General features: G+C 37.6%; 1 protein-coding gene across 4 annotated transcripts in view; it reads left to right on the plus strand.

The window, feature by feature from the left end:
* The window catches only part of NME7 (NME/NM23 family member 7), a 242,747-nt gene that overhangs the window by 184,734 nt on the left and 33,079 nt on the right, over nt 1-24,934 (plus strand). For 3 of the 4 annotated variants that reach the window (XM_082438536.1, XM_082438534.1, XM_082438535.1), the window contains one exon: nt 6,236-6,343. In XM_082438536.1, the coding sequence (XP_082294662.1) occupies nt 6,236-6,343 (108 nt within the window). Of the gene's footprint in view, nt 1-6,235; nt 6,359-24,934 lie in introns of all 4 variants that reach the window. The other variant, XM_082438537.1, reaches the window with a different exon arrangement.

Raw genomic sequence — 24,934 nt, forward strand, 5'->3', positions numbered from 1 at the left:
TTAGTTACCTAAAAAGAATGGTAATCAGATTGCAATAGTCTGCAATGCCGTATCTGTCATGTATGCTGTATATACTGCACGTATCACAGATGCATGTGCATGTGTGCACGTCTGTGTGTATATGTCTGTATGTATGTAATTAGTAGATGCTGTGGAAGGCCACTCAGATGCCCCTCTGCCCTTCAGGACTGCAGTGCCCATTTCCCAGCTCTGGAAGTGTTGGCTGCTGACTGTAATACAGTAAGTCCCTCTCCAGAAGTTTCTCTCTGCCAAAGAAAGTCATCTGCCCAAGGACATGCCCCCTTCCCTGGAATGGCATATGTCCAGTGACTTGTCAGTTTAGAGAGATAAAGGTCTGACCCCTTTGCTTCAACTGAGACAACTCTGAAGCTCCAGGGCTTCTTGTAGGATGATCTGGGGCAACTGTTGTGACTGCACTGAACTTCAACCTCTCTCTCTGCCTAATCCTGTTTTCCTCACTTCCCCACAATAAGCTTCCCTGAAGCCACTCCCCAACGAACTTCCTGCATGCAGATCTCCACCTCAGAGTTGGTTTCCCGGAGAAATGCAACCTGTGACAGTATTCTTTTCCACTACCCATGAGACATTCACTATAATTGACTATGTATTAGGATGCAAAGAAAATCTCAACAAATTCCTTCAAAAGAAGAACAAAGAGACTGCCTTCTCTGACCACAGTACAACACCCACCCACCGCCTACACACACACGAACATCTTTTGAGTTCAAGTGCTGTGCATGTAGCAGACACCTACAAGAAAATATTGTAATGAACATAGTGAGTTCCAAATAAAAGTGGGTAGAGAATAAGTTCTTATGAAGCAGTTTAATCAAAGTGAGTCACTTTAAAGTTTTCCCCCTAATCTGAAACAATAAGGAAAGGAAAATAAGTACTCACCTTTCATTCACCTTTCATAGTTTTACAAAGTACATCTGTTTTCACAGAATGGCAGCTTACCACCACATAAGTAGAGTAGGTGTTTAATATTGGGTACTTCATTCCCAGGAAGATTATGGAGAACAGAATGAAAGTAATGAATATGAAATAAAATATAAAGTCATCCTTATTTCCTAGTTTATCAAAATGTTTTTCTTAAACTTGATACACTTATAACTGACATTTGATAGGAACCTTGGAAGTAAGACTTAAGTAAATAAATAAACCCGTGCCTTTAAAATTGCTCAAGCGATGGAACCACAGGTGTGAATGCTGCTCAGCGTCCTCGCGCCACACGCTACACCTGTCGTAATTTTTGGTGATTTCCATATTCATACGGGTAATCCATTCCATACCTTACCTTTCCATCTGTTGTCCTCCTTTCTTCTAACCTTCTTGCCCTCCACCTGACCTCAGCCATGGTTATATCTTAGAACTGGTCATTATAAATATCTATAACTCCCTCTCTGTGCACCTCCAGTAATTCCAATTTCAAGTATCCCATCTCTTAACTTTCCAGCTCATTTCTTCTAACACACCGATTTCCATAATCATCCCATCCCACTAGGAGCTCTAATCCATTGATCTACCTTTTCATTGTCTCTAACCTCCCCCCTCCCCCACCCAGGGCCTCACTTACTTTCGTCCTCAATTAAAATTTTTTTTTGTCTATCATTATCATTGTTTCCTTACATACACTTTCAACCCCCTTACCCCTCTCTCATTTTGTTGTTTTCTCTTGGTAAAACCCCAACCCTCATTAAATCCAGCTTTCTGCCTAACCTTTGCCTGCACCCATGACTGGAGAACACTCAGCTGTCCTGAACGATCTCCCTTTACGTTCGTGATTACTAACCTCAAGAGGGCCCTTAGTGCTGCTGAGGAGTCACATTCATTTTTCTAGTCCGTTCACTCTTCTGCTCTCTTAAAATGTCTCGTACCTCCTTTTCTCTCCTTAGATCCCCAAAACCTCTTCCCCATCCTTCCTCTCAGCTGGTGACAATCTTGCTGACTTTTTCACTGGAAAATAGAATGAGTCAAAAAAATAAAGTCTAGAGGGAACTTTAGAGATGTTCTATATCTTGTTTAAGATGGTGGTTGCTGAGTATCTACATTTGACCAAATTCATGGGGCAGTGCACTTAAAACCTATGCATGCTATCGTATGTAAGTCATATCTCGATAAAAATTAAAAATAGAGGAAGAACTTTCGTAAGTTCCAGCCACTACATAAACCCACATAGCTATAACTGGGCCCATTTACTGTCTTGATGCTCAGGGTGAATGTTCCACACTCTTAGATATAAGGCCAACTCCTCTACTTAGTCACTTGCTTCCATCACTCCAGCACTTCTCTCTTCTCCTTTCTGTTTCATCAGTTTTTCCCTTTGTTGGATGATTCCTATCAGCCTGGAAAGGTATTATTATTTCTCCCACTTTAAAACAGCATCCCTTCCCCCTCAAAAAAAAAAAAAACCCTCTTTTTTCTTTAATATCTTTATTGGAGTATAATTGCTTTACAATGTTGTTAGTTTCTGTTGTACAACAAAGTGAATCAGCTATAAGTATACATATATCCCCATATCCCCTCCCTCTTGAGCCTCCCTCCCACCCTCCCTGTCCCACCCACCCCTCTAGGTAGTCACAAAGCACCGAGCTGATCTCCCTGTGCTATGCGGCTGCTTCCCACTAGCCATCTGTTTTCCATTTGGTAATGTATATATGTCAATGCTACTCTCTTACTTTGTCCCAGTTTCCCTGTCCTCCCCTGTGTCCTCAAGTCCGTGCTCTACATCTGCATCTTTATTCCTGCCCTGCCACTCGGTTCATCAGTACCATTTTTTTATATTCCATATATGTGCATTAGCATATGGTATTTGTTTTTCTCTTTGTGACTTACTTCACTCTGTATGACAGACTCTAGGTCCATCCACCTCATTACAAATAACTCAGTTTCGTTCCATTTTATGGCTGAGTAATATTCCATTGTATATATGTGCCACATCTTCTTTATCCATTCATCTGTTGATGGACACTTAGGTTGCTTCCATGTCCTGGCTATTGTAAATACAGCTGCAGTGAACATTGGGGTGCATGTGTCTTTTTGAATTATGGTTTTCTCAGGGTATATGCCCAGTAGTGGAATTGCTGGGTCATATGGTAGTTCTATTTTTAGTTTTTTAAGGAACTTCCATACTGTTCTCTATAGTGGCTGTATCAACTTACATTCCCACCAACAGTGTAGGAGGGTTCCCTTTCTCCACACCCTCTCCAGCATTTAATGAAAAACCCTCTCTTGATTCTACTTCTCTCTCCAGTTACTGCTCCATTTTTCTCCTCCCCTTTGCAGTAAAATTCCTCAACATAGTTGCCTGTATTCACTTTTGCCCATTCTTCCTCTCTCATTCTCTCTTGAAACCAACAATAATAAGTCTTTAGCTTTTCTCCACTCCTCTGAAACTGCTCTCGTCAAGGATATCAGTGACTCCACGTGGTCTACGTGGTCTAGTGGTCAGTTCTCAGTCTTTAACCCTATATGACTTTTTTTTTTTTTAATTTATTTTCTTTTTGGCTACATTGGGTCTTGCTGCGTGCGGGCTTTCTCTAGTTGCAGCGAGTGGGGGCTGTTCTTCTTCGTTGAGGTGTGTGGGCTTCTCATTGCTGTGGCTTCTCTTGTTGTGGAGCACGGGCTGTAGGCACGCAGGCTCAGTAGTTGTGGTTCGCAGGCTCTAGAGTGCAGGCTCAGTAGTTGTAGCACACAGGCTTAGTTGCTCTGTGGTATGTGGGATCTCCCTAGACCAGGGATTGAACCTGTGTCCCCTGCATTGGAAGGCAGATTCTTAACCACTGTGCCACCAAGGAAGTCCTAAACTTATATGACTTAACAGCAACATTTGACACTGTTGATAACTCTCTGTCCTTGACATTTTTCTTCACTGTCTTCTAGGAAAGGATGATGCTGCGTTTCTTCTTACCAAGCTGGCTGTTCCTTCTCACCAAGCTGGCCGTTCCTTCTCAGTCTTCTTTGTTCATCTCTCCTCATCTCCTTGACTTTTTAATGACATGGTGTCCCTGTGCTTCCTCTCCTTTGTTTATACTCACTGCCTTCATGATCTCGTCTAACCTGTAACTTTACATACCATATATATGCTATTGACCCCCAAATTGTTATTTGCAGTGTGGAACACTCCTCTGAACTCTAGACTCAGCCAATCATGTATTTGACACCTTCACTTGGATGTCTAATAGGCAACCCAAACTTAATGCATTCAAAACCAAAATCTGGGGGACTTGCCTTACCAGATGAAGACTTATTATAAAGTTATAATAATTAAGACAGTATAGATGTAAAAATAGACAAAAAGTCCAATGGAATCAAATAGCAAACCACGAAACAGACCCATACATCCAGGGAAACCTTTTATATAACAGAGCTATCATTGGAGATTGCGGGGGAAAGAGAGAAATAACTCAATAAATGGTGCTAGGGCAATTAAATATCCATATGGGAAAAATGAAAATGGACATCTTCCTCACATGATAGCCAAAGTCCGTTCTAGGTGGATCAAGAACTTAATGTGAAAGGCAAAACTTTAAAGATTTTAGAAGACAATAGAGATGAGTATCATTATGCACTTGGAGTAGGGAATAATTCCTTAAGAAACAAAAAGCACAAATCGTAAATGAAAAAATTGATAAATTTAATTTCATTAAATTTTAGTATTTCTGGTCATCAGAAAACATAAAGAAAACTCAAAGACAAGCTACATATTGGGAAAAGATATTTGCATCATATATAACTGACAAAAAATTAGAATTCAGAATGTATTAAGAATAACAAAAAGAAAAAGAATAACCCAATAGAAAAATGGAAAAAAGTCAAGAATAGGCATTTTACAGAAAAGGATATATATGAAAAGGCACTCAATTTCTTTAGTTATCAAGGAAATTCATACTAACACAATGAGATACCATTTCACACTTGCCTAATGGCAAAAGTAAAAAGTCAACCACTATCAAATGCTGGCTTTGATATGGATAGTGGGAATTCTTGTGCATTGATGGTTGAAGGCAAATTGTTACAGCCATTTAAGAAAATAGTCTGACAGTACTTAGCAAAACTGAATATGTATGTGCCCCCAAGATTCCAGAAAAACTCTTGCACATGTGCACCATGTACAGGAATGCTTGTAGCAGAATTGTTTGTGATCGTGTGTGTGTGTGTGTGTGAGCGTGAGCGTGAGTGTGAGTGTGTGTGAGCTAGAGAGAGAGAGAGGTGGGAGGACAGAGAGGTAGGGAGAGAGAGAGAGAAGAAATTAATTGAATGTCAATCATCAGGAAAATGGATAAAGTATGCTCTATCATACATTGGAATATATATGGTAATAAAAACAAATGAATTACAGTTACACATATTTACATGGACAAATATGAAAAACAATGCCTTGAAAACTAAGTAAAACAAGGGAATCTTTAAGTAAAATTGGTATTAATGGTAACCTCTGGGTGGAGATAGGGATGGGATGGAATGAAGATGGGGCACACCGGGGCCTTGAAAGTTATTGTAATATTATTTTAATTCAGCTTAATAGTGGGTACACAGGTATTTGTTTCATTATTATTTTTAAATATTCATGTGTAGTAAATGCCTTTTTTGTATGTATAATACATTTCAAAGTTAAAATAGGATTTTAGGAAGTGTTTAACTTAGAAAAACAAAGACTATTAAGTAGGTCATTGATACTCCCACATCTTCAATTTTTTTAACCTCTTGTTTCTTTTACCCAAAATTTTATGAGTTATTTGTAACCATTTTTTCCCGCTAAATGTGAGATAGCACTAAACTGATACAACTGTAACATTTTAAAAAGTCTTTTGCAATCAGTGCCATCAAGCTAGTTCATTTTAAATTAAATTGTTAAGATCGCTATTGTCTTTATAAAATACAAGTTTTTCACAGTAATGAACTGGGTTCATATTTATGTGATTCCCATAATCTGTTGATAAAAAGAGATGTAATTATTATTGCCCTCAACATAGATTAGAGTGGACTTTACATTGGGCCAGAGAAGAAGCTTTCTGAGTGAACTGAGAATTTTCATGGCTCAGTTTTCATGCATTCATCCTGTTTCCAGGAAAAATCATTACCAACAATGTATACATGTACATGTAATGAATAATTAATGAAAGTATTTCGTACAGCTGGTGATTTTTTTTTTTTTAAATTGACACTATATGGCTGACTTTAATCTATATGTGAATGTGTATTTATTTAATAGGAAATTGCCCGGCATTTACGCCCTGGAACCCTCCGAGCAATCTTTGGTAAAACTAAGATCCAGAATGCTGTCCACTGTACTGATCTGCCAGAGGATGGCCCATTAGAGGTAAGATAAAGAAGGGTAAGCATCCTATTTATATTTCAAACTCATAAATAATCTCAGCAGGTCTAGTGTGTACGGAACCTTTTAATACTCTTGGATTACAATGTTCTTTGGCCATCTGATAACTTCAGACTGCAACTTTAAAAGACCAAATTGTAAGATGCTGTAGTAATGGGGTAGTCTTCAAAGAACTAAGGTATTTTTCTGATTGGCATATAGTATGGTTTAAAGACTTAAAAAGTAAAAAGCTATAGCATTGATTAAATAATGTGAAATTTCTTTAAAAATCAGGTAAAAACACCATTACCTTAGGTTTCTAGTCATGAGGATTTATCAATGAAATTGTGCAATGTGATAGCATTAAAAGTAATAGCTACCATTTTAACTGAGAAAAACAAAGACTGTTTTGACTTTTTATATACCAGGTTCTGTAATAAATATGATAACTGCTTTATATAAATTATTTTTTTAATCTCCACAGCAACTCTAATAGGTTGGCATTATCATGTCTGTTTTATCAGAAAAATGAAATTGAGACTCAGAGAGGTTAAGTAACATCCTCAAACCAAACAGTTAATAGAGGATGAGACCATATTTTGACTTCTCATCTGTGTAATTAACATAAGAAACAATGAAAAGAATTATAAGATATAAGTGAAAAATTGGTGTGGTTTGGGATTAAGAAAGTCATTTCACAGCCAAGGGGAGGAGACCTTAAAGAAAAGATTGGTATTTTTAACTTCTTATAGTTTAACTTCTTATAGTTTTGTGTCAGGAGGAGCTAAATGAAATTAAAAGACAAATGATAAATTTAAGTGATTAAAGCATGAATGACAGAAAAAGGATTGATATCCTTAATACATATTTATTTTAGTGAGTAATATGTTTTATATCAAATCTATCAGTCTTTTTTTTTTTTGTATCTTTAAAGCCTTTCCCAATATTTCGTTTTCATTTTCTTGCACTGAAATATTCAACTAGCCTGGAATTAATTTGCTGAATGGTGTGAGGTATGGATCTAGTCACAACATTGATTATTAAATCCTTTTATTCTTTCATTGTTATTTCTCATTTATTGAATACTTATATACACCTGTGCCTGTTTCGAACTTTCAATTTTATTCTATTGGTCTGTGCCAGCAAAATACTATCTTTATTATTGTGGTTTATACTTTTAAAAAGTTTTCTTGGTCATTCTCTTAAATTTATTCCTCCAAATGAACTTTACATGAGTTTACCAAGTTCTTTAACGTAGCAGTCCCCAACCTTTTTGGCACCAGGGACCGATTTAGTGGAAGACAATTTTCCCACAGACTGTGGGGGGAGGGGGAGGATGGTTCAGGCTGTAGGGCGAGTGATGGGGGGCGATGGTTCAGGCGGTAATGCAAGCTATGAGTAGTGATGGGGGGCGGCAGATGAAGCTTTGCAGGCTTGCCCGCCGCTCACCTCCTGCTGTGCGGCCCAGTTCCTAACAGGCCTCGGACAGGTACCGGTCTGTGGGCCAGGGGTTGGGGACCCCTGCTTTAACCCACCCCACAAGATGCCAATGGAACCTTGACTGACATTACAGTGTGTTTATAAATTAATGTGGGTGTGACATAACTATAATAATAGTTCTCCAACTGCATATATGGTATGCCTCTTCTTTTATGCCTCTTTTTTTATATCTTAGACATATAGCCTATTAAATTTATTTCTGTGAGTTTTTGTTTTAGTTGCCATAAAGAGTGACTTTGCTAGCTCCATTAAGATTTTCTGTTATAATCCAAGATGTTAATCTGCTAAAATCTTATCCAAACTGCACCGTAGTATGAAATGTAGACATGCATACTTCTGAAACATAAAAATGTAACAAATTTTATTTTTATTACACAAAGGATTAAATATTTACTTTATACTTTAACCTATTTTATAAATATTCCCTTTACCTTCTGATAACTTAGGACCTATAGGTGAGGCTTGAATTCAGACTGTTGTTCAGTGAAATTGAAAAATTATTAACCATGAATTTTATGCCCATTAAAAAATGTTACTGAAGGTATGCCTGTGATTTTGCTCATACAATTTGAAATAGATATTACTGCCTGCAGTTTACAGAGACATTTACTAAATGATTAAAATCTTTCTAACCAAACTTCACAGGAGATTTAATTGCAAATTAATGCCTGTGTGGTTCAGAGAATTAATCAAAAAATGGAAGTTGGAGCTCCAACAGCCTCCTTTCACCTTGCGGATGATTCATGCTTGATGTGCCCTGGAATCAGTCACTTTCCATGCCTCCCTTCTCTTATCAATGAAATGGAATTAAGAGTGCTGACACCATCAAGGGATGTTCTGTTAGTTAGGGATTAACTATTTGCAGATTGTCACTTAGCTTTACGTGGTAAAATTTTATTAAAACAAAACAAAACACTATGAGGCCCAAAGAGTTATCTGCTCATAGGTTTTTAAAGTGAAATTTAAAGTGACACAAGGACAAGCTGTCTGATCAGGGAAGCACTTTGTACTTAGATCTACTATTCATTAAAGGAACATCCTTTAGATGTAGAGTGACCATGAAATGTATCGCCCAATCTAGAATTAATCAGCCAGGATGTTAGGACAAAAGGTATAAACAAGAACTGTCATCAGCACACTGGTGTCTTGGGTTCCCTAATTATATGGCAAGAAGGGAAAGAAGGGAGCAACCTACTTCTCCTCTTTCTCATGTGATGTTTACTGACCTAGGTTTTTTGTGTCATATGTGTAGAGCTCAGAAAGTATGGTTTCCATTTATATTTTGTCACCATCCATGATTTTATTTACTTATTCTTACAGCAAACAGTTATAGAGTGTGTTTTACTTGCTAACATTGTGATAGGATTTCAAAATCAAGCAAGATATTTCCTCTGTCCTCAATGAGCTCACAGAGTTTTAGAGGTCAAGGATCTTAGCATGAATATTGAAATCTGATTTCATTAGATGCTGTTGTTGTGACACAGCCACTTTTGTGGTTATAGGGGAAAATGACAGCATCTGTGTAGTATGAGACATTCTAAGATGTTATTTTGCTGGTAACATGCACTGAGACTCTATTGGTAGTAATTATGAAGATCTTAAATTTGTGCTTTAGAGAAAGCATTAATGGAAAAAATGTTTAGCTTAACTTGTAATAAAGAAATATTCGTTTTCCACTAATGGAAAAGAATTTTTAAAGTATCAGTGCCCACTTCTGGTAAGGTTACAGCAAAATGGATACCCTCATATTGCTGGTGACAACTATGTGGCAGCAGGTATTGAAAGCCATGGGGTTTTTCCATACACGTTGTCCCAGAATTCTACTTCTTAGAATCTCACCAAAGGAGTAGGAATAGCAGCAGGACTACTAAATGGAAAGTTTTCTGCACAGATGTTCATTTAAGAAATATTTGTGGTAATTAAAATTGGAAATAGAGTGCATGTCTAAAGATATATCTGATGTTCTTTCCTCTGATTAGGCTTCCATGGCACCCATAGTCTGCATCGGAGGTCCATCTGTGTGTTTTCATAGCACTTTGCTTTCCTCTAATACAGTAGTGTAGTGAAGAGTCAACATAGATCTGTACTCCAGGGTGAGTTACTTATTTCATTGTGCCTAGGACTCCTCATTCTGTAAAAGGAAGATGATAGCAGTGCCTGACCTTTCAGATGCATAGTGTCTAGCACATAGTAATTGCTGAACAAATGATAACTATTATATTAGTATTATTACAGCACACTTTATTTGCTTGTACATATTTCCCCATGAGACTTAGTACTCATAGGGAAGAGATCCTGTCTTGCCTGGCCTATAAAAACTCTTTAATAAGGCATTTTTGAAAGAAAAGACAGAAGAGTTTGGTTAAATAAATTGTAGTTCATGTACTCAGTACAAAAGTATGTAACCTTTTTTCTTTAAGGTTGATAATGAAGACTCTATAACAGTGGTTTCTAGCCTTGGTTGCATGTTAGAATCACCTGAACAGTTTTTAAAATACTGATGTCCAGACCCACCTTTAAAGATCCTAATTTTTTTAAAAAAGTAATTTCAAGCTTAGTATACAAAACTTTTAAAAAATAAATGTCTGGGATTAAGTTGCCAACATAATGTCCCATTTTTCTGAGTACTTTAGTGTGTATTTTTTAACATAAAGGGACATTTTCCTACATAACCACATCACAAGCATCTAAATTAGGAAATTAATGTTGATACATTACCACTATTCAATCTTCAAACTCCATTCAAGTTTTGCCAGTCAATAACCAATGGATCTTTAATAGCAAAAGGGTTCAGGTCAGAATCATGCATTATATTTAGTTTTCCCCTTACTTTCTTACAATATAGAGCAGTTCCTCAGATTTTCCTTGACTTTTGTGACCCTGACACCTTTGAAGATAATAAGTAGAGATTCTAATTTAATTGATTCATTCATTCCTTTGCTCATCAGAAACTTTTCTAGATGGCTTCCACCTACAGTTCTAACAAGATACTGACATATTTATTTTATTGTATGGCATATATTCTTTACACAAAGTTATTTGTTGGCTTTCCGTTGTCCATGAAAATGTGTGATGCCTTTTTGATGTTGTGACTCCGCATTGTGTCTGCCTCCCCTCTATCCCCTTCAGCATTAGTCCTCCTCTCACCCATGTCACTGATGATACTTCTGAGGGTCAGTTTTACTTTCTCCTTGCTTTCTTTATCTCTCCCAAAGCTTTATTGAAAAAATATATATATTCCTCTGCCTTTCATTTTACTTCTGTAGTCTGTTCCCAGGACTGTCTTTCTCTGATTATCTTCAACACTTTACATATACTGTAATTGAAATTCTCAAAGTTGCCTAATAGGTATATGGTAGAAAATTCAAGTATGTTTGAATTTTGAATTCTGTACACCAAAATGATACATCAGTCATTCATCCAGATTCATCGGTCGTTCATCCAGATATTTACATTTTTTTAAACTAAAAACAGCACTGGGGACACAGCAATAAACAGGGTATGCGTAGCTCTTGCCTTTATGGAGCTCACCTTCTAGGAGATAATAATCATAGTAATTGTTTTCTAGAATGATGAAAATATGGGTCTTTCCTCTGTTTTTCTTTTCCAAATGTTCTATAACTTGGTTATATCACTTCTGTGGTTGTGAAATAAAAATTTAAGAAACATATAAAATATTTAATTGTATGTATGACTAGTCAATCAAAACAAGTCTGAATTTGGATGTGTAATTATTTCTGCATTGATTCTTGTTCTGGTACACTCTAGAAAAAAAAGAATCAAGCATTTACCAAAAATAAACATAGGTGTATAGTGTATAAGACGATTGGACAGGCCTGGATTTCTTGGCTGTGGTTAGTGTAGGCCTCTGAACACTAATACTCATAATTTATCTTTAGTTTTAGTTTCTGTGTTGAACGAAGATTTATGATTTTTACTAGTACATTGTCCAAGAGGGAACAACTTGTACAAGGACAAGAGCAAATAGCTTTCTCTAAGAGATCTAAAAATAGTTTAGTAAGGCAGGGGTTTTGACCTTGACATGGAAAATGACAAGAGATAAGGGTTGAAAAACCAGCAAGGGCCTTGTAAAGTCATATTAAGACGTCTGAACTTTATCCAGAGGGCAATAGAAATGTTTTACGCAGGGGATTAGCACAATCATCGCTATGTTATAGGCGTCACTCTGGCTGCAGTGTGGAGAGCAAATCAAAGCGGGGTTGGGAGGGTGACAGACCAGGGAGAAGGCTATTAAGATAATTCAGGGAAAGATTCTGGTAGTCTGAACGGCTATGACAGTATGGATAGCCAGAAGCAGGAAGCTTCAAAAGACTTTTGGGGGGATAGATGTGACAGCCCCAGAGACTGATTGGATGTGAAGGATTAACACATCCAAGGAGAAGGAGACTAGATTAACTCCCATCTCCAAGTGAAGATGGTGGTACTCTGAGAGACTACTATCCTTGTGATGCTAAAATTTCTGTAAACCAAAGCTTTTTCATAAGTTTGAGGGCAAAGCCTAACCTGATCGTCCCTCGGTATCCACAGGGGATTGTTTCCAGGACACCAAAATCTGTGGATGCTCAAGTCCCTTATGTAAAATGGCATAGTATAATCCACTCTTCGTACCCGTGAACGCAGAACCCACATATATAATTTCTATATAACCCACTTAATGTGACTGTTCACACTGCTGAAGAAATATTAATGTATTAAATAGTGGGGGATCTTCCCAGATTCTTTGTATAATATATCCCAGGATGGTTGTGAGAACTACAGTTATCACTTCTGTGTTCCAGGCTTGAAAAAGGGGAAGAGCAGGGGGCAAAAGGTGGAAAATGCCAGCTCAGCCAGCACCCTCCTCCTCACCCACTTTAAAAAGCTTTTCCAGAAGCCCCAGCCAACAACTTCTGCTTATGATTTATTTGCTGGCATTTAGTTCTACAAGCACCCCCTTTTTCAAGGGAAGCTGGTAAATGGAGTTCTGTTAGTTGAGAATCATTAGTACCTCCAGCGAAATCAAGTTTCTTCTAGAATGCAGAAAGGGAGAACGAGCACTGGGGAGGTGACGAGCAGTATCTGCCATAGGAGGTCAACAGGGTAACAGGGTTGTTTAGCCAGGGACCGGCTTTCTGGTAGAGTTGGCCCCTGCCCTTCCCTAGTACGGTCGTTCTCAAGCTCCTCCCCTGATCAGCAACATCTGTATCACCTGAGAACTTGGTGGGAATGAAATTCTCTGGCCCCACCATAGAGCTATGGACTCAGAAATTCTGGGGGTCAAGCCCAGGAATCTGTATTTTGATTCTGTTGCCCCTAATGTTTGAGAACCACTGCCCTAGTGCAGTGGTTCCCAGCTGCTGGCATGCATCGATATCACCTGTGGAATTTTTAAAACTACATGAGCCTGGAGCTCCATCACAGAAGGTTCTGGGTTAAGTAGGTCTTGGATGAGCTTCCTGTATCTGTATTTTTTAATGTTGCAGGTGATTTTGATATAGCTAACAATTAAACTAGCATTTGGAAACCACTGCCCTTCAGACTTTTTGGAAAAAGTTGGTCATGATTCTGCTTTTGAGGGAAACCTAGACCCTGTGGGCAAGCCAGCAAAGGGATTATTTTGCTTGGAAGAATCAGTGAGAATTGGAAATAGGAACAACCTCTGAAATTTGAGGGGATCTGTAGCCTCTGTCAATGGATTCAGCTGCAGCCAAGGGTTATTACACTCCCAAGGGAGTCCCAGTCTCTGATTGGGGACATCTTTGGCTTCTCAGGAAGAAGGCAGCCATGACTTGGTTGAGGACCTGGGTTTCTTGGGGGAAGCCTCAATGTTGAGGCTCACAAAATGCCCCTCCAGGAGTAACTAGAGATCTGGGGTACATGTGTGTGTACATGTGAGCATTGATTCGTGCTAAGGCTAACAAGGACAGAGGCCCTGGGTCTCTCACAGCTGAAAACAGTTCTCAGATCCTTCAAATCTGCACTCATAAATTAGCTTGGGCATGTGGTTCACAGTTGTGCCAGGAACTAAGTCATGTCTTTCCACCCTGCTGGTTGTGTAAGTGCCTTGAGGGCCTGGACCTCTCATAGATTTTTGTCTCTCTAGCTCCTGCCTACCATATTGCAGGCTTTTAGTCAATGTCTGTTGAGTCAGTGCAGGCGGGAACTGGGAGAAGGTATCATGAATGGGGTCAGTGCACCTTCATCCCCCTTTCTCTCTTCATATGGCTGAAAAGTCACAGCCTGATGAGGGTGAGCCCTACTTTCAAGGGCCACATCCCACTATTCCCTCCACTTACCAGTTGTCAGAAAAGTCTGCTGCTGCCGGCATCTTTTATTGCTGACTGTGTATGCAGGTCAAACCTGATACATGTGCATGTGGAAAGCTGATGGTTTGCATAGAATTTTCTTCCTTCTCAAACATAATATTTCAAAGTCTCTACATTAACCTTAAAAACATCCTGAAAATATAAGAAGCATTAGGCTATCAAATTATATTCTTTACAGTCCAGTTAGTATTTCATCAGAATTGGTTATTTTCTCGGATAAAAGAATCTGTAAGGCACAATTTCACGTTCCCTCCTGTATCCTGCCATACGTGGAGCTCATGTTCCTTGCTAGATTACTTCAGTTACTTTCACCCCAGACAGTCCTCACACTATCTCAGTAATAAATGGATCTCCAATATTTCCCTCATTTAGCATAGCTAGGAGTTTAATTTTTTATTCAAGACAGCGGATATCTATTAATAAAGTGCTAGAATAATTTATCCTAAACAGTCGTAATACCTGTTTACTTCATGGAAATTTCTATAGACATTAATACTATAATAACCATGCAATCATTATAATGACTGAAATGACATTGCACAAAGGGAGTTCAAAGGTCCACAGGTCTTTCAGTTCCTCAGATACAGCCTCAGCTCCAACTTTCTTTAGATTGACTGACTTCTCATTCTGAAGAGTAATTAGCCTAATCACTTAAGGTCTATATTTAGCATTATTTTTCCCACTTTGAATAGGCACTTATAAAGTCATTCACTATAGACTCTAGGAAATAAATCTAGATTAATTCCTTTGGAAATATTGATTAATTAATAACTATGGCAAATCCATACAAAATAAATTAGATGAAGAATCACTGGACATTACAGGGGCATTTAAAAATCTCCAGGCATTTTGGCTCAGCACTTTTTCATCTTCCCTACCTAGTTGGAAAGTTGAGTGGTTCTCAAGCTTTAGCAGCAGCAGAATCCACTAGAGGGCTTTTTAAACACACAGATTGCTGGTCTCCGCTCCAAAGTTTCTGATTCAGTAGATCTAAATCGCATTTCTAAAGAGTTTCCAGTTAACACTGATGCCATCGGTCCAGAGCCCCACACTTTGAGAACCATTGCCTTAGGCCAAAAGTCACTGCACACGCATACTCTATTAGGTCAAGTTGTTGTCTTGGTTAATTGTTCTCAGACATGGAATTTCAAAGACTAGGGACATTTCCAAAAATAAACCAAGCAATGAGCAACAGTAACAAAGCCCACATTGGGGATAGGCATAACAATCAACTTTTAAAAATTGACCAAATGAGGGTATTTTAAAAAATTGTTTCTGGGAATTCCCTGGTGGTCCAGTGGTTGGGACTCCACACTTCCATTGCAGGGGGCACGGGTTCCATCCCTGGCCAGGGAACTAAGATCCCATAAGCTGTGTGGCGTGGCCAAAAAAAAAACATTGTTTCCCATCATCACCATCATTTTGTTTTGAAAGGACATTTAATTGCCAACATCATTTAATTGCACAATAATGGCCTGTCTCTTCAATTGTACAAATTTAGCTTTACTCAAAGCTCACTTTATTGCCATGACACACCAAGGGCACGGTAGTAGAAGCAGTCTGCTACAGGTACAGACAAAATGTGGTTGCATTTTCTGTAGATAGTTTTAAAACAATAGTAGAATCCACTAAAAGTTTGTCTGCTTTTTATTTACCCTGTACAGGCAGCTCCAATGCCAGTAAGAAAATACTGTCCCCGCCTCAGAGCGGACTACTCCTGCCAGCCCTTGATTCATCACTGCTTTAGTGCCCTGATTTCTCCCATTTTGCTAGAGAGCAGTGACATGTCATCCCGGCCCCATCCCATAGCACCTGCAGAGTGGTGACAGGAGCCACTGGGCTAAGTTACATGTGATGATGGAGCCTTTGGATTCCTAATTTTACTCAAACCCGATATGAAAAACATGTATCATGTTTCTTAGGTCAAAGAGGAATATAAATTATTCGAGATTTCTTTAGTACTGAGTGATGATTATATGCATATTAAAGAAAACTGCACAAATTTTAAAAACACATATAAAAACAAAAAACAAAAAGCCTTGTCTAATTTGTTTGGAGAGGTAGAGTCTTCTTCTAACACTTATACTATGGAGGCTCAAATATGATGATATAGGTGTGAATGTAAAGAAAAAAAATCTTTAAGTATGACTAGCAAAGGAAGAATAATCTAATTCAAAGTAGAAAGCCAGAGATTTTTCTTATAACATTGAGTCCTTCAACATCATATGAAGAATTAAAAGATAACTTTCTCTTCTTAATCCATGACTCATTTTTAAGTTACCTGAAACACATGTGCATACATTTTATTCCATTCATTCGCTGATGATAATGTGCGATCATTTGATTAGGTATTATTTTGAGGACACAAGTATTATATAGTCCCAGCCTTTAAGGAGTTGAAGCGTTGGTGATATAGTGGTTAGCATAGCTGCCTTCCAAGGAATTGAAAATTTAGCTAGGAAAACAAGATAAATACACATATACAGTTAGATTGTAATATAAAATTAAACATCAGCATAAGAGAATGTGGTCAGGCAGAGGGTATGATGAAATGTCAGGAACAGACAGTAAGTATGGTGAGAGTATAATGGAGAGCAGTGTGACTGTGGCTGAAGGGATCAGGGGAACTTCATTAATGAAATTGCACTTGAGAAGGAGAGTCTTGAAGAATAAGGCAGATTTTTATATGCAGAGAGGAAGAGGGAAAGGCAGGCTAGTTCTGGGAGAACAATGAGTTACCCAAATCTAGTTAAAGTGGAGGGTTCCTTTAGTAGGTTACGGGAGATAAATTTGGAAATGTAAGTTAGAGCTAGATTATGGAGGTTTCTGAAGGCTTTTTTTTTCTGATGGCAATAATGAACATTAGGATTATGGTGATAAATATAGTAACTGCAGTTTACTGAGCAATATATACCAGGCACTATGCTAAATGGCTTCACTGCATTACCTAAAAACCTTATTGGGTAGCTTTTATTATCCCCTCTTTACATGTAAGGAGTGTGATGCTCCCATAGGTGAAATGACTTGGCCCCGCATCACACCACAGATAAGTGGCCGAGAGCTGAAATTTAAACCTGTTTGTCTGAGTCCAGAACCAATACTTCTGTCCAGCAAACTGGGTCAGCAATGGCAAAAAGGTTTCAATTCAAGTGCCAACCCTTGATATATTATTATAAGATTGCAAGACCACAACTAAAGAGAAAAAGATATGCCATCATGGAATACTAACGTCTGCCATAAATGGAGGATGGGAGTTTGTTGGTATGTATGACACACAGTGGCTACTTAGGCTCTAGAAAACTGGAAGCAATCAAAGGTTTCTGAATAGGGCAATGACCTGACAAAGTGGAGTTTCCAGAACTTTAACCAGGCAGCAGAGTTTAAGTGAATAGATAATAGGAATAATAGAAGCATATGCTTTAATCATCCAGTATAGCAGTCTAAAATATTTATTTATTTATTAATTATTTTTTTTAATTGAAGTATAGTTGATTTACAATGTTGTGTTAGTTTCAGGTGTACAGCACAGTGATTCAGTTATATATATATATATATATATATATATATATATATATATACACACACACACACACACACATATACATATATATATTCTTTTTCAGATTCTTTTTCCTTATAGGTTATTACAAAATATTGAGTATAGTTCCCTGTGCTATACAGTAAGTCCTTGTTGTTTATTTTATATATAGTAGTGTGTATATGTTAATCCCAAATTCCTATGTATCCCTCCCCTACTCTTTCCCCTTTGGTAACCGTAAGTTTGTTTTCTATGTCTGTGGGTCTATATCTGTTTTGTAAATATATTCTTTTTTTTTTCTTTAGATTCCACATATAAGTGATATCATATGATATTTGTCTTTCTCTGACTAACTACACTTAGTAGGATAATGTCTGGGTCCATCCATGTCGCTGCAAATGGCATTATTTCATTCTTTTTCATGGCTGAGTAATATTACATTGTGTATATATACCGCATCTTCTTATTCATCTGTTGATGGACATTTAGGTTGCTTCCATGTCTTGGCTATTGTAAACAGTGCTGCAGTGAACATTGAGATGCATGTATCTTTTCAAATTAGAGTTTTCTCCAGATAGAGTGGGATTGCAGCTCTATGGTAGCTCTATTTTTAGTTTTTTAAGGAACCTCCGTACTGTTCTCCATAGTGGCTGTACCATTTACATTCCCACCAACAGTGTAAGAGGATTCCTTTTTCCCTACACCCTCTTCAGCATTTATTATTTGTAGACTTTTTGATGATGGCCATTCTGACTGGAGTGAGGTGATACCTTACTGTAGTTTTGCTTTGCATTTCTCTAATAATTAGCAATGTTGAGCATTTTTTCATGTGCCTGTTGGCTATCTGTGTGTGTCTTTTTGGAGAAATGTCTGTTTAGATCTTCTGCCCATTTTTTGATTGGGTTGTTTGGTTTTTTTGATATTGATCTGTATGAGCTTTTTGTGTAATTTGGAAATTAATCCCTTGTCAGTTAGTGGTCTAATATATTTAGAAATATTCTTCTACTTCAAGTAATCATTTCCGCCTTACAGGGTACAATTCTTGGAATAATATCTATCTCCTCCACTAAATGCTATGCTTAATGAGAACAGTGACCTTGCATTTTTTTTGTCATTGCTTACTTTCCCAGTGCTTAGGCACTCAATGCATTTTTCTTAAACCTAGTAATAATGAAAGTAATGATAACAATATTAAGCATTCACTTTCTGCCAGGTACCACGCTAAGTGTTCTCAGTACAGTGAGTACATCTGGCACCAGACTACCTGGGTTTAAGTTCAGCTCTGCCACTTACTAGCTGTTTAAGGAAGTTGCTTAAAATCTTGTGGCTCAATTCCGTCACCTTTAAGATGAACATAGTAATACTTACCTCCAAGGGTAGTTACAAGAAATAAATTAGTTGATATATGTAAATCAATAAGAATAGGAAGCATTCAATAAATATTATTAGTTAATATTATATTTATCATTATTATCATAATCTTTACCATTACATTTGGCTGTTGGAAAATAAATATATCAGAGTCAACAGGAAGACTATAAGTTTTGTTATGTTGTGCCCATTAAGTGTAAGTACTGTTTGGCTCTTTCACAAACAATATCCCAGTTAAATTAAAACTATAAGGGGGAATTCCCTGGCAGTCCAGTGGTTAGGACTCAGCACTTTCACTGCCAGAGCCCGGTTCGATCCCTGGTTTGGGAACTAAGATCCTGCAAACCGTGTGGTGGCACGGCCGGGAAAAAAAAAGCTAAACCTCTAGGTATAATTTCACTGTCAGAAACCACTTACTTCTCTTTTTACCAAATACAAAGCACATACAGATCTGGTTTCAAATAATACGTTTTTAAGTATAAATAAAAGAAGCCTTTCATTTTTAGTGTAGCTCTTTATGACTGAGTATCAGATTGTATTCCTTTGCAAGCAATCCAAAGGTCAGTACCCAGGTGCTAGCTAGCCTCAGTGCCATAGCAGCTAAACTTGGTCCTCTTTGTTTTTTTGTTTTCCAACCTCTTGTCTTATTGTATAAACTCTGTCGTCTACCACCTGGCAGTAAAATGAAACTCATGGATGATTCCTTTTTTAGCTGAGGTTTGAGAGGCCAAAGCTAGATAAGCCAATAACGATGGAGTGAGAATACACACTTTATCTAGACAAGCAAAACTTCCCTATGCCGACTCTGTTAAAAGCACAACATTGTAAATCAGCTATACTCCAATAAAAATTTAAAAAAATTAAAATGTCCTTCCATTCCCACTGAGTGGTGCTTGTCTCTAGTTTGTAGCCCTTCACCGTGATGGTCTTCAGTTATGTTGACGTATGAAGTCGAATGAGTATGGTCAATTCTTGGTCATTTACCAGAATGGAGAAATGAAGAGGTTAGCAAGGGCACTTGAAATCCAGAGAGAGACCAGCAACCATTTGTCTATTAAGTGCAACCTGTTCACCATGTGACATTTAACTTTTTTGGTAATATATATCCAAGTGGAATATTTGCTCTTTTGCTCTTAAGTTTGTTATTTTTAGCCATCTTCTTATAGAGCACAAAAATACTTGTTATGGACTTAAAGTAAATATTTTACGATCAAATGAACGCGATTAAGAATTATGAAGGGACCCAAATAAGTCACAAACTAGAAGTTAAAAGACTGACTCATCCCAGAATTATAATCCTCTAGTGATAGAAATGTGTAGCTAAAATAGTAACCTCTCTGAATTAAATATTATTTAAAACTAATAAATAAATATGCTCACTGCTACTCTTATTTCCAGTAATCCTAGAGTCAAAAGAACTTCCAGAATAGCATTGGCATGGTGTCTACTATGTGTACAGGCATCCTGTAAAAGAAAAAATGTACCAAGCCCAGCACTCATAAGGGTTTCATGGCTCTGATCCTGATCTCAAGTAAGGGAAACAAAGTGCCCTTTTTAACTGGAGATATTTGTGTCTTCACTAGCACATCTGATGTTGCATTCACATTAGTACCTCCAAAGGCTGCCTGGTCGCCTCATTTCCCTGACTCTGAAAGAATGAGGAGGAAAGTGTAATCATCCATTCATTGTCCTTTGCTCTCTGCAGTTTGACCCTGAACTCTTGTCTTTGGTCTGCATGATCCTTCATTTTTTTAGCCAGTGACTAAGCATGATCTGAGTTAATAAGTAACTCTCAGGTGACTAATTGAAGGTCCTTAGAGAGGGCCTAGAAAGGAGCCTAAAACATTGTTGAGCTAATCAAATTCATCCTCTTTTTCATTCATAAAATATTACTACTACTCCCACTTTGGTGTCAGAGGAAAAGTTGCTAAACCCACTACTGTTCTTTGCCCATTAGACAATTATGGACATTTCTGTCTTAACAAGAGAGAAAACAGAGGAATAATCTAACAGAAGGAAAATATTCCTCCTAATGTTTTCAAGAACAAATGTATTGAGATTCTGCAGGTTATAGAAAGCTTTTCAAGAAACCTGAAAGGACTTTAATCTTCAAACGTCAAATACCTCCACTATCACATAAATACTAATGTTGTGTAAGCAATTTCCTGTGATAATTCTGTAACTTTCTGTGAAAGAATGACAATGGTAGCTATTTCCTGTTCTCCTTTAACCTGAACATTCCTTTACCCACAAAGGTAGCAAGTAGACAACATCGTGAAAGTACCTTGTTCACAGCAAAGTCACACATTCTTTTCTTGCTGCATGTATAGATGAAATCCAAACTACTATAGTTATTTTTTTAAAAAATCTTATATTGGACAAATCTTTATGTCATAATGAGTTAAGAACTCAGTACAATCATGTTTGTAGCTAATTTTAAAAGATACCTATGTTATGATATTTATTTGTATTAACTCCTTTGTGTCATTTGCTTATTAATTTTGTATTTTTATGTATTTATATGGTGTCAATATTAACTAGCTTCAGGGGGTACTTACTGTGTGCCAAGCATTGTTCTAAGTGTGTTACATGCATTAACTTATGTATCTCTCAAGGACATAAATGTTACTACCTCATTTGCAGATGAGTAACTGAAGCACAGAAGGGTTAAGCAACTTTCCCAGAGTCACACAGCTAGAACATAGCAGAATTGAGATTGAATCCAGGCAGTCTGGGTCCAGAATTTACACTTTCTAACTTCACCACCTTTATATTACAATCTTAAATGTAATGAGTATTACTTCTATAGAGTTCGCGATGGAATGATGGGTGAGAGCAGAAAATTAAGCTTGGGGGAAGAATATTTGGCCTCCATCAATAATTAGGATAATTGGATATTTACTTATGTTTTATCTTCATTAACCTATATTTTTATGCATGAACTTGTCCCCCCTCAGTTTTAGATGAAAAATTAAAATTACTTATTCCTCAAAAAACGCACAACCAGCAGGCTGCTTACATTGTCAGCAGGACTTTGGCAGAACTCTTTGTGAATTCATATGTGATTATTGATAAGCACATTCATTTTTGCTTAATTTATACAGAATGCCTATGTAGGTGCCCCCAGATCGTTGCAGCATCCAAATTTCTATCTCATAATGTAGGAATAGGCTAGGAAGTCTGCCTTAGAAAATATGGCTGATACTTTGAAAACCCACAGATTTGTTTATTATTTGAGACAAATGTGCAGCACTGGGTGTTTTTTTCTCCCAATAATATCAAATACTGTCTCTCTCTGCTTCCTTCTTCCCTTTTCTCCCTGTCTCGACCATACTCTCATATTTCACCACATTTTAGTTCGTATCACTTACATTTTGCACTGTGTACCCACAACTGTGCTGGACACCATTTTTGTTTCTAAGGGTTTTAAAATTTTCTTTATTCCTACATAATTCAATTTGTTGTTGTTGTTGTTGTTGTTGTTTTTAAATTCAGCATAAATGACAGCTCCCATCTTTGTTGTAAGCACACTCTTGTTTGGTGTTTTTCTATCTTTGTTACTGCTTCTGGCATTTTGTATACAAAACATAGTCTGCTCCATCAGTGATATCTCTCATTCTCCCAGCGGTTTGAGTGGCGTGGGGGCTGGAATGAGGCTGAGAGAGCAAATCAGCATATCACCTCTCAGCAGGGATGAGGGGGTGTTAAAAGATCGTTATTCTCTGAATCCTCTGATAATGCTTCCATCCCTTGCCTCCACCCCCCAACCCCGTGCTGCAATATCTGACTTATGACAGCCCGTGAATCTGGCATAAGAGAGGAGTTCTAGAGCCAGTGAAACAGGAATGTGTGAATTGGCCATCTCATTGGAGCCTTCCCAGTCACATTCTGCATTATGCTCATAGTCTATTGTGTCACGAATGGTCATCCTTCCAGTGATAACTACTGGTCCCCTTTGGTATCAACTGTAGAATTACAGATACCTTATCTGTTGGGTAAATGAATAACAACTGCAGGTTTAAAACAGCAAAACTAATTTCTTTGCTTGGAATATCAGTGTACATAACTTTCTGTGCAAAGTTCTCCTTTTTGCTTGTTATACATTAACTTTTTGTTACCGTACAGTCACCACCTGAGTGCTGAAATCTGCAGCTTACTATTCATGGGGCAATGAGAATTGTAAAACATTGTGCAGCAGTAGCACGTAGCATGGTACTGAACCTTTCCATGAGGGTGTCGTAATGACACATTTTCTGAGTATTACCTTCAAACTATTTTAATAAAGAATCCATTGTTCTATTGGTTGTATGATGATTTTCTGTAATGGACACCCATACTGACACTGATATCTTAGACTAGATATTTTTTTAACAGTAAAATAACTTTGTTATGCGTCTTTTGTGTTAATAGCCTTTGTTGACGATTATACATTGTAGATGTTCAATTTATTTATTAGTATTCTAGTTTGTCCTCTCAATTGAGGGATATTATCTATGGGTTCTCTTAGCTCTTCTACTGTTGTTCTTCAACAGTTCAGATTAACATACATTTATTGAAGACCTGTTTGTGTCATTCACTGTTCCAAACACTGGGGTGCGGGGAGTTGGGGGGTTTAAGACGTGGTCCCTACACTCAAAGAATTTAATTCTCCAGGAAAGACTATAATTTTGACATTAGGAAGTAAATGCTAAGAGGCTGATCTCTACCAGGTGTCATGGTAAAGAGGTACCCATTTCCCAGCATGGGAGTCAGGTGAGGCTCCTGGAAGATACAAGCTTCGTTCCAAGTATTGGAGGATATGTTAAAAAGAAAAAGTGAGAATGGAATTCCAGGAAGGGAAATGGTGTATGTTCTGGGAAACCACATGGACTGTGATATATTAGAGTTTAAAATAATATTAGAGAATGGCAGGCGAACTTGGAAAGGTATCAAAGGATCAAGTCAAATCAAGTCAAAAGGATCAAGAAAAAGTCGTTTTATGCCCTATTTAGGCACTTGAAATTTATTCATAGGGTTAGTCCATGGACTAACTGCCTGAGATTGTTCGCAAAATGTTGTGAATGTATCCATTTTCTTGAAAAAAGTGTCCAAAGCTTTTAAGTATTCCACGATCCAAAAATTAAGAATATTTGCACTGAAAGCTTTCAAGTGAATGACCATATTGTTCATTAATTAGAATAAAGCATCACCATACCCATATTTCACATCATAAGAAATTTGATGTACAGAACTATGTCAGTTCAAAGATTAGAGTTGCCAGGAAGACTCCTACATATAGCCCAAACAAAACCATAAATTTATTCATTAAACAAATATTTAATTGAAACATACTCTTAAATCATGTGTCCTGGCATCATGGAAAATTTTCCAGCCTTCTCCAGTGAGAGTGTCAGGTGTTGGTAACAATTATTCATAAATGGCCTATGACACTGCAGTAGGCACTCAGGAGACAGTAAAAGCAAAAGAGACGCTGGCCCTTTTCAGAGCTTAGAGTCTAATGAAGAAAGCAGACATTAATCAGATAATCACAAAAAGAAATGAACGAGTTCAAAATGTCATCAGTGCTGTGTAGTAAAAGAAAGGATGAAATGTAGTGGGGGAACCTGATGTAGAAGGGAGATTAGGGAAGGTTTTCTTAAGGAAATGACACTTGAACTGAGATCTATCGTAATGAGTTAAGCGTCAGCTAGGGAGGAAAGTAAAAGGGACCCCAGAGTCTAAAGCTCTGATGCAGGAAAGTGCTTGGGCCGTTTTAGGAAAGGAAAAAAGGGATATAAAGTGCATTGGGGAGAATAGTGTGAGATGACCCTGGAGAAATAGAGGTTGGGACACACAGGGCCTAGTGGGCTATTTTATTATGAT

This window comes from Balaenoptera physalus (assembly GCF_965194825.1).
Source record: "Balaenoptera physalus genome assembly, chromosome: 1".
NCBI classification, from domain to species: domain Eukaryota; kingdom Metazoa; phylum Chordata; class Mammalia; order Artiodactyla; family Balaenopteridae; genus Balaenoptera; species Balaenoptera physalus.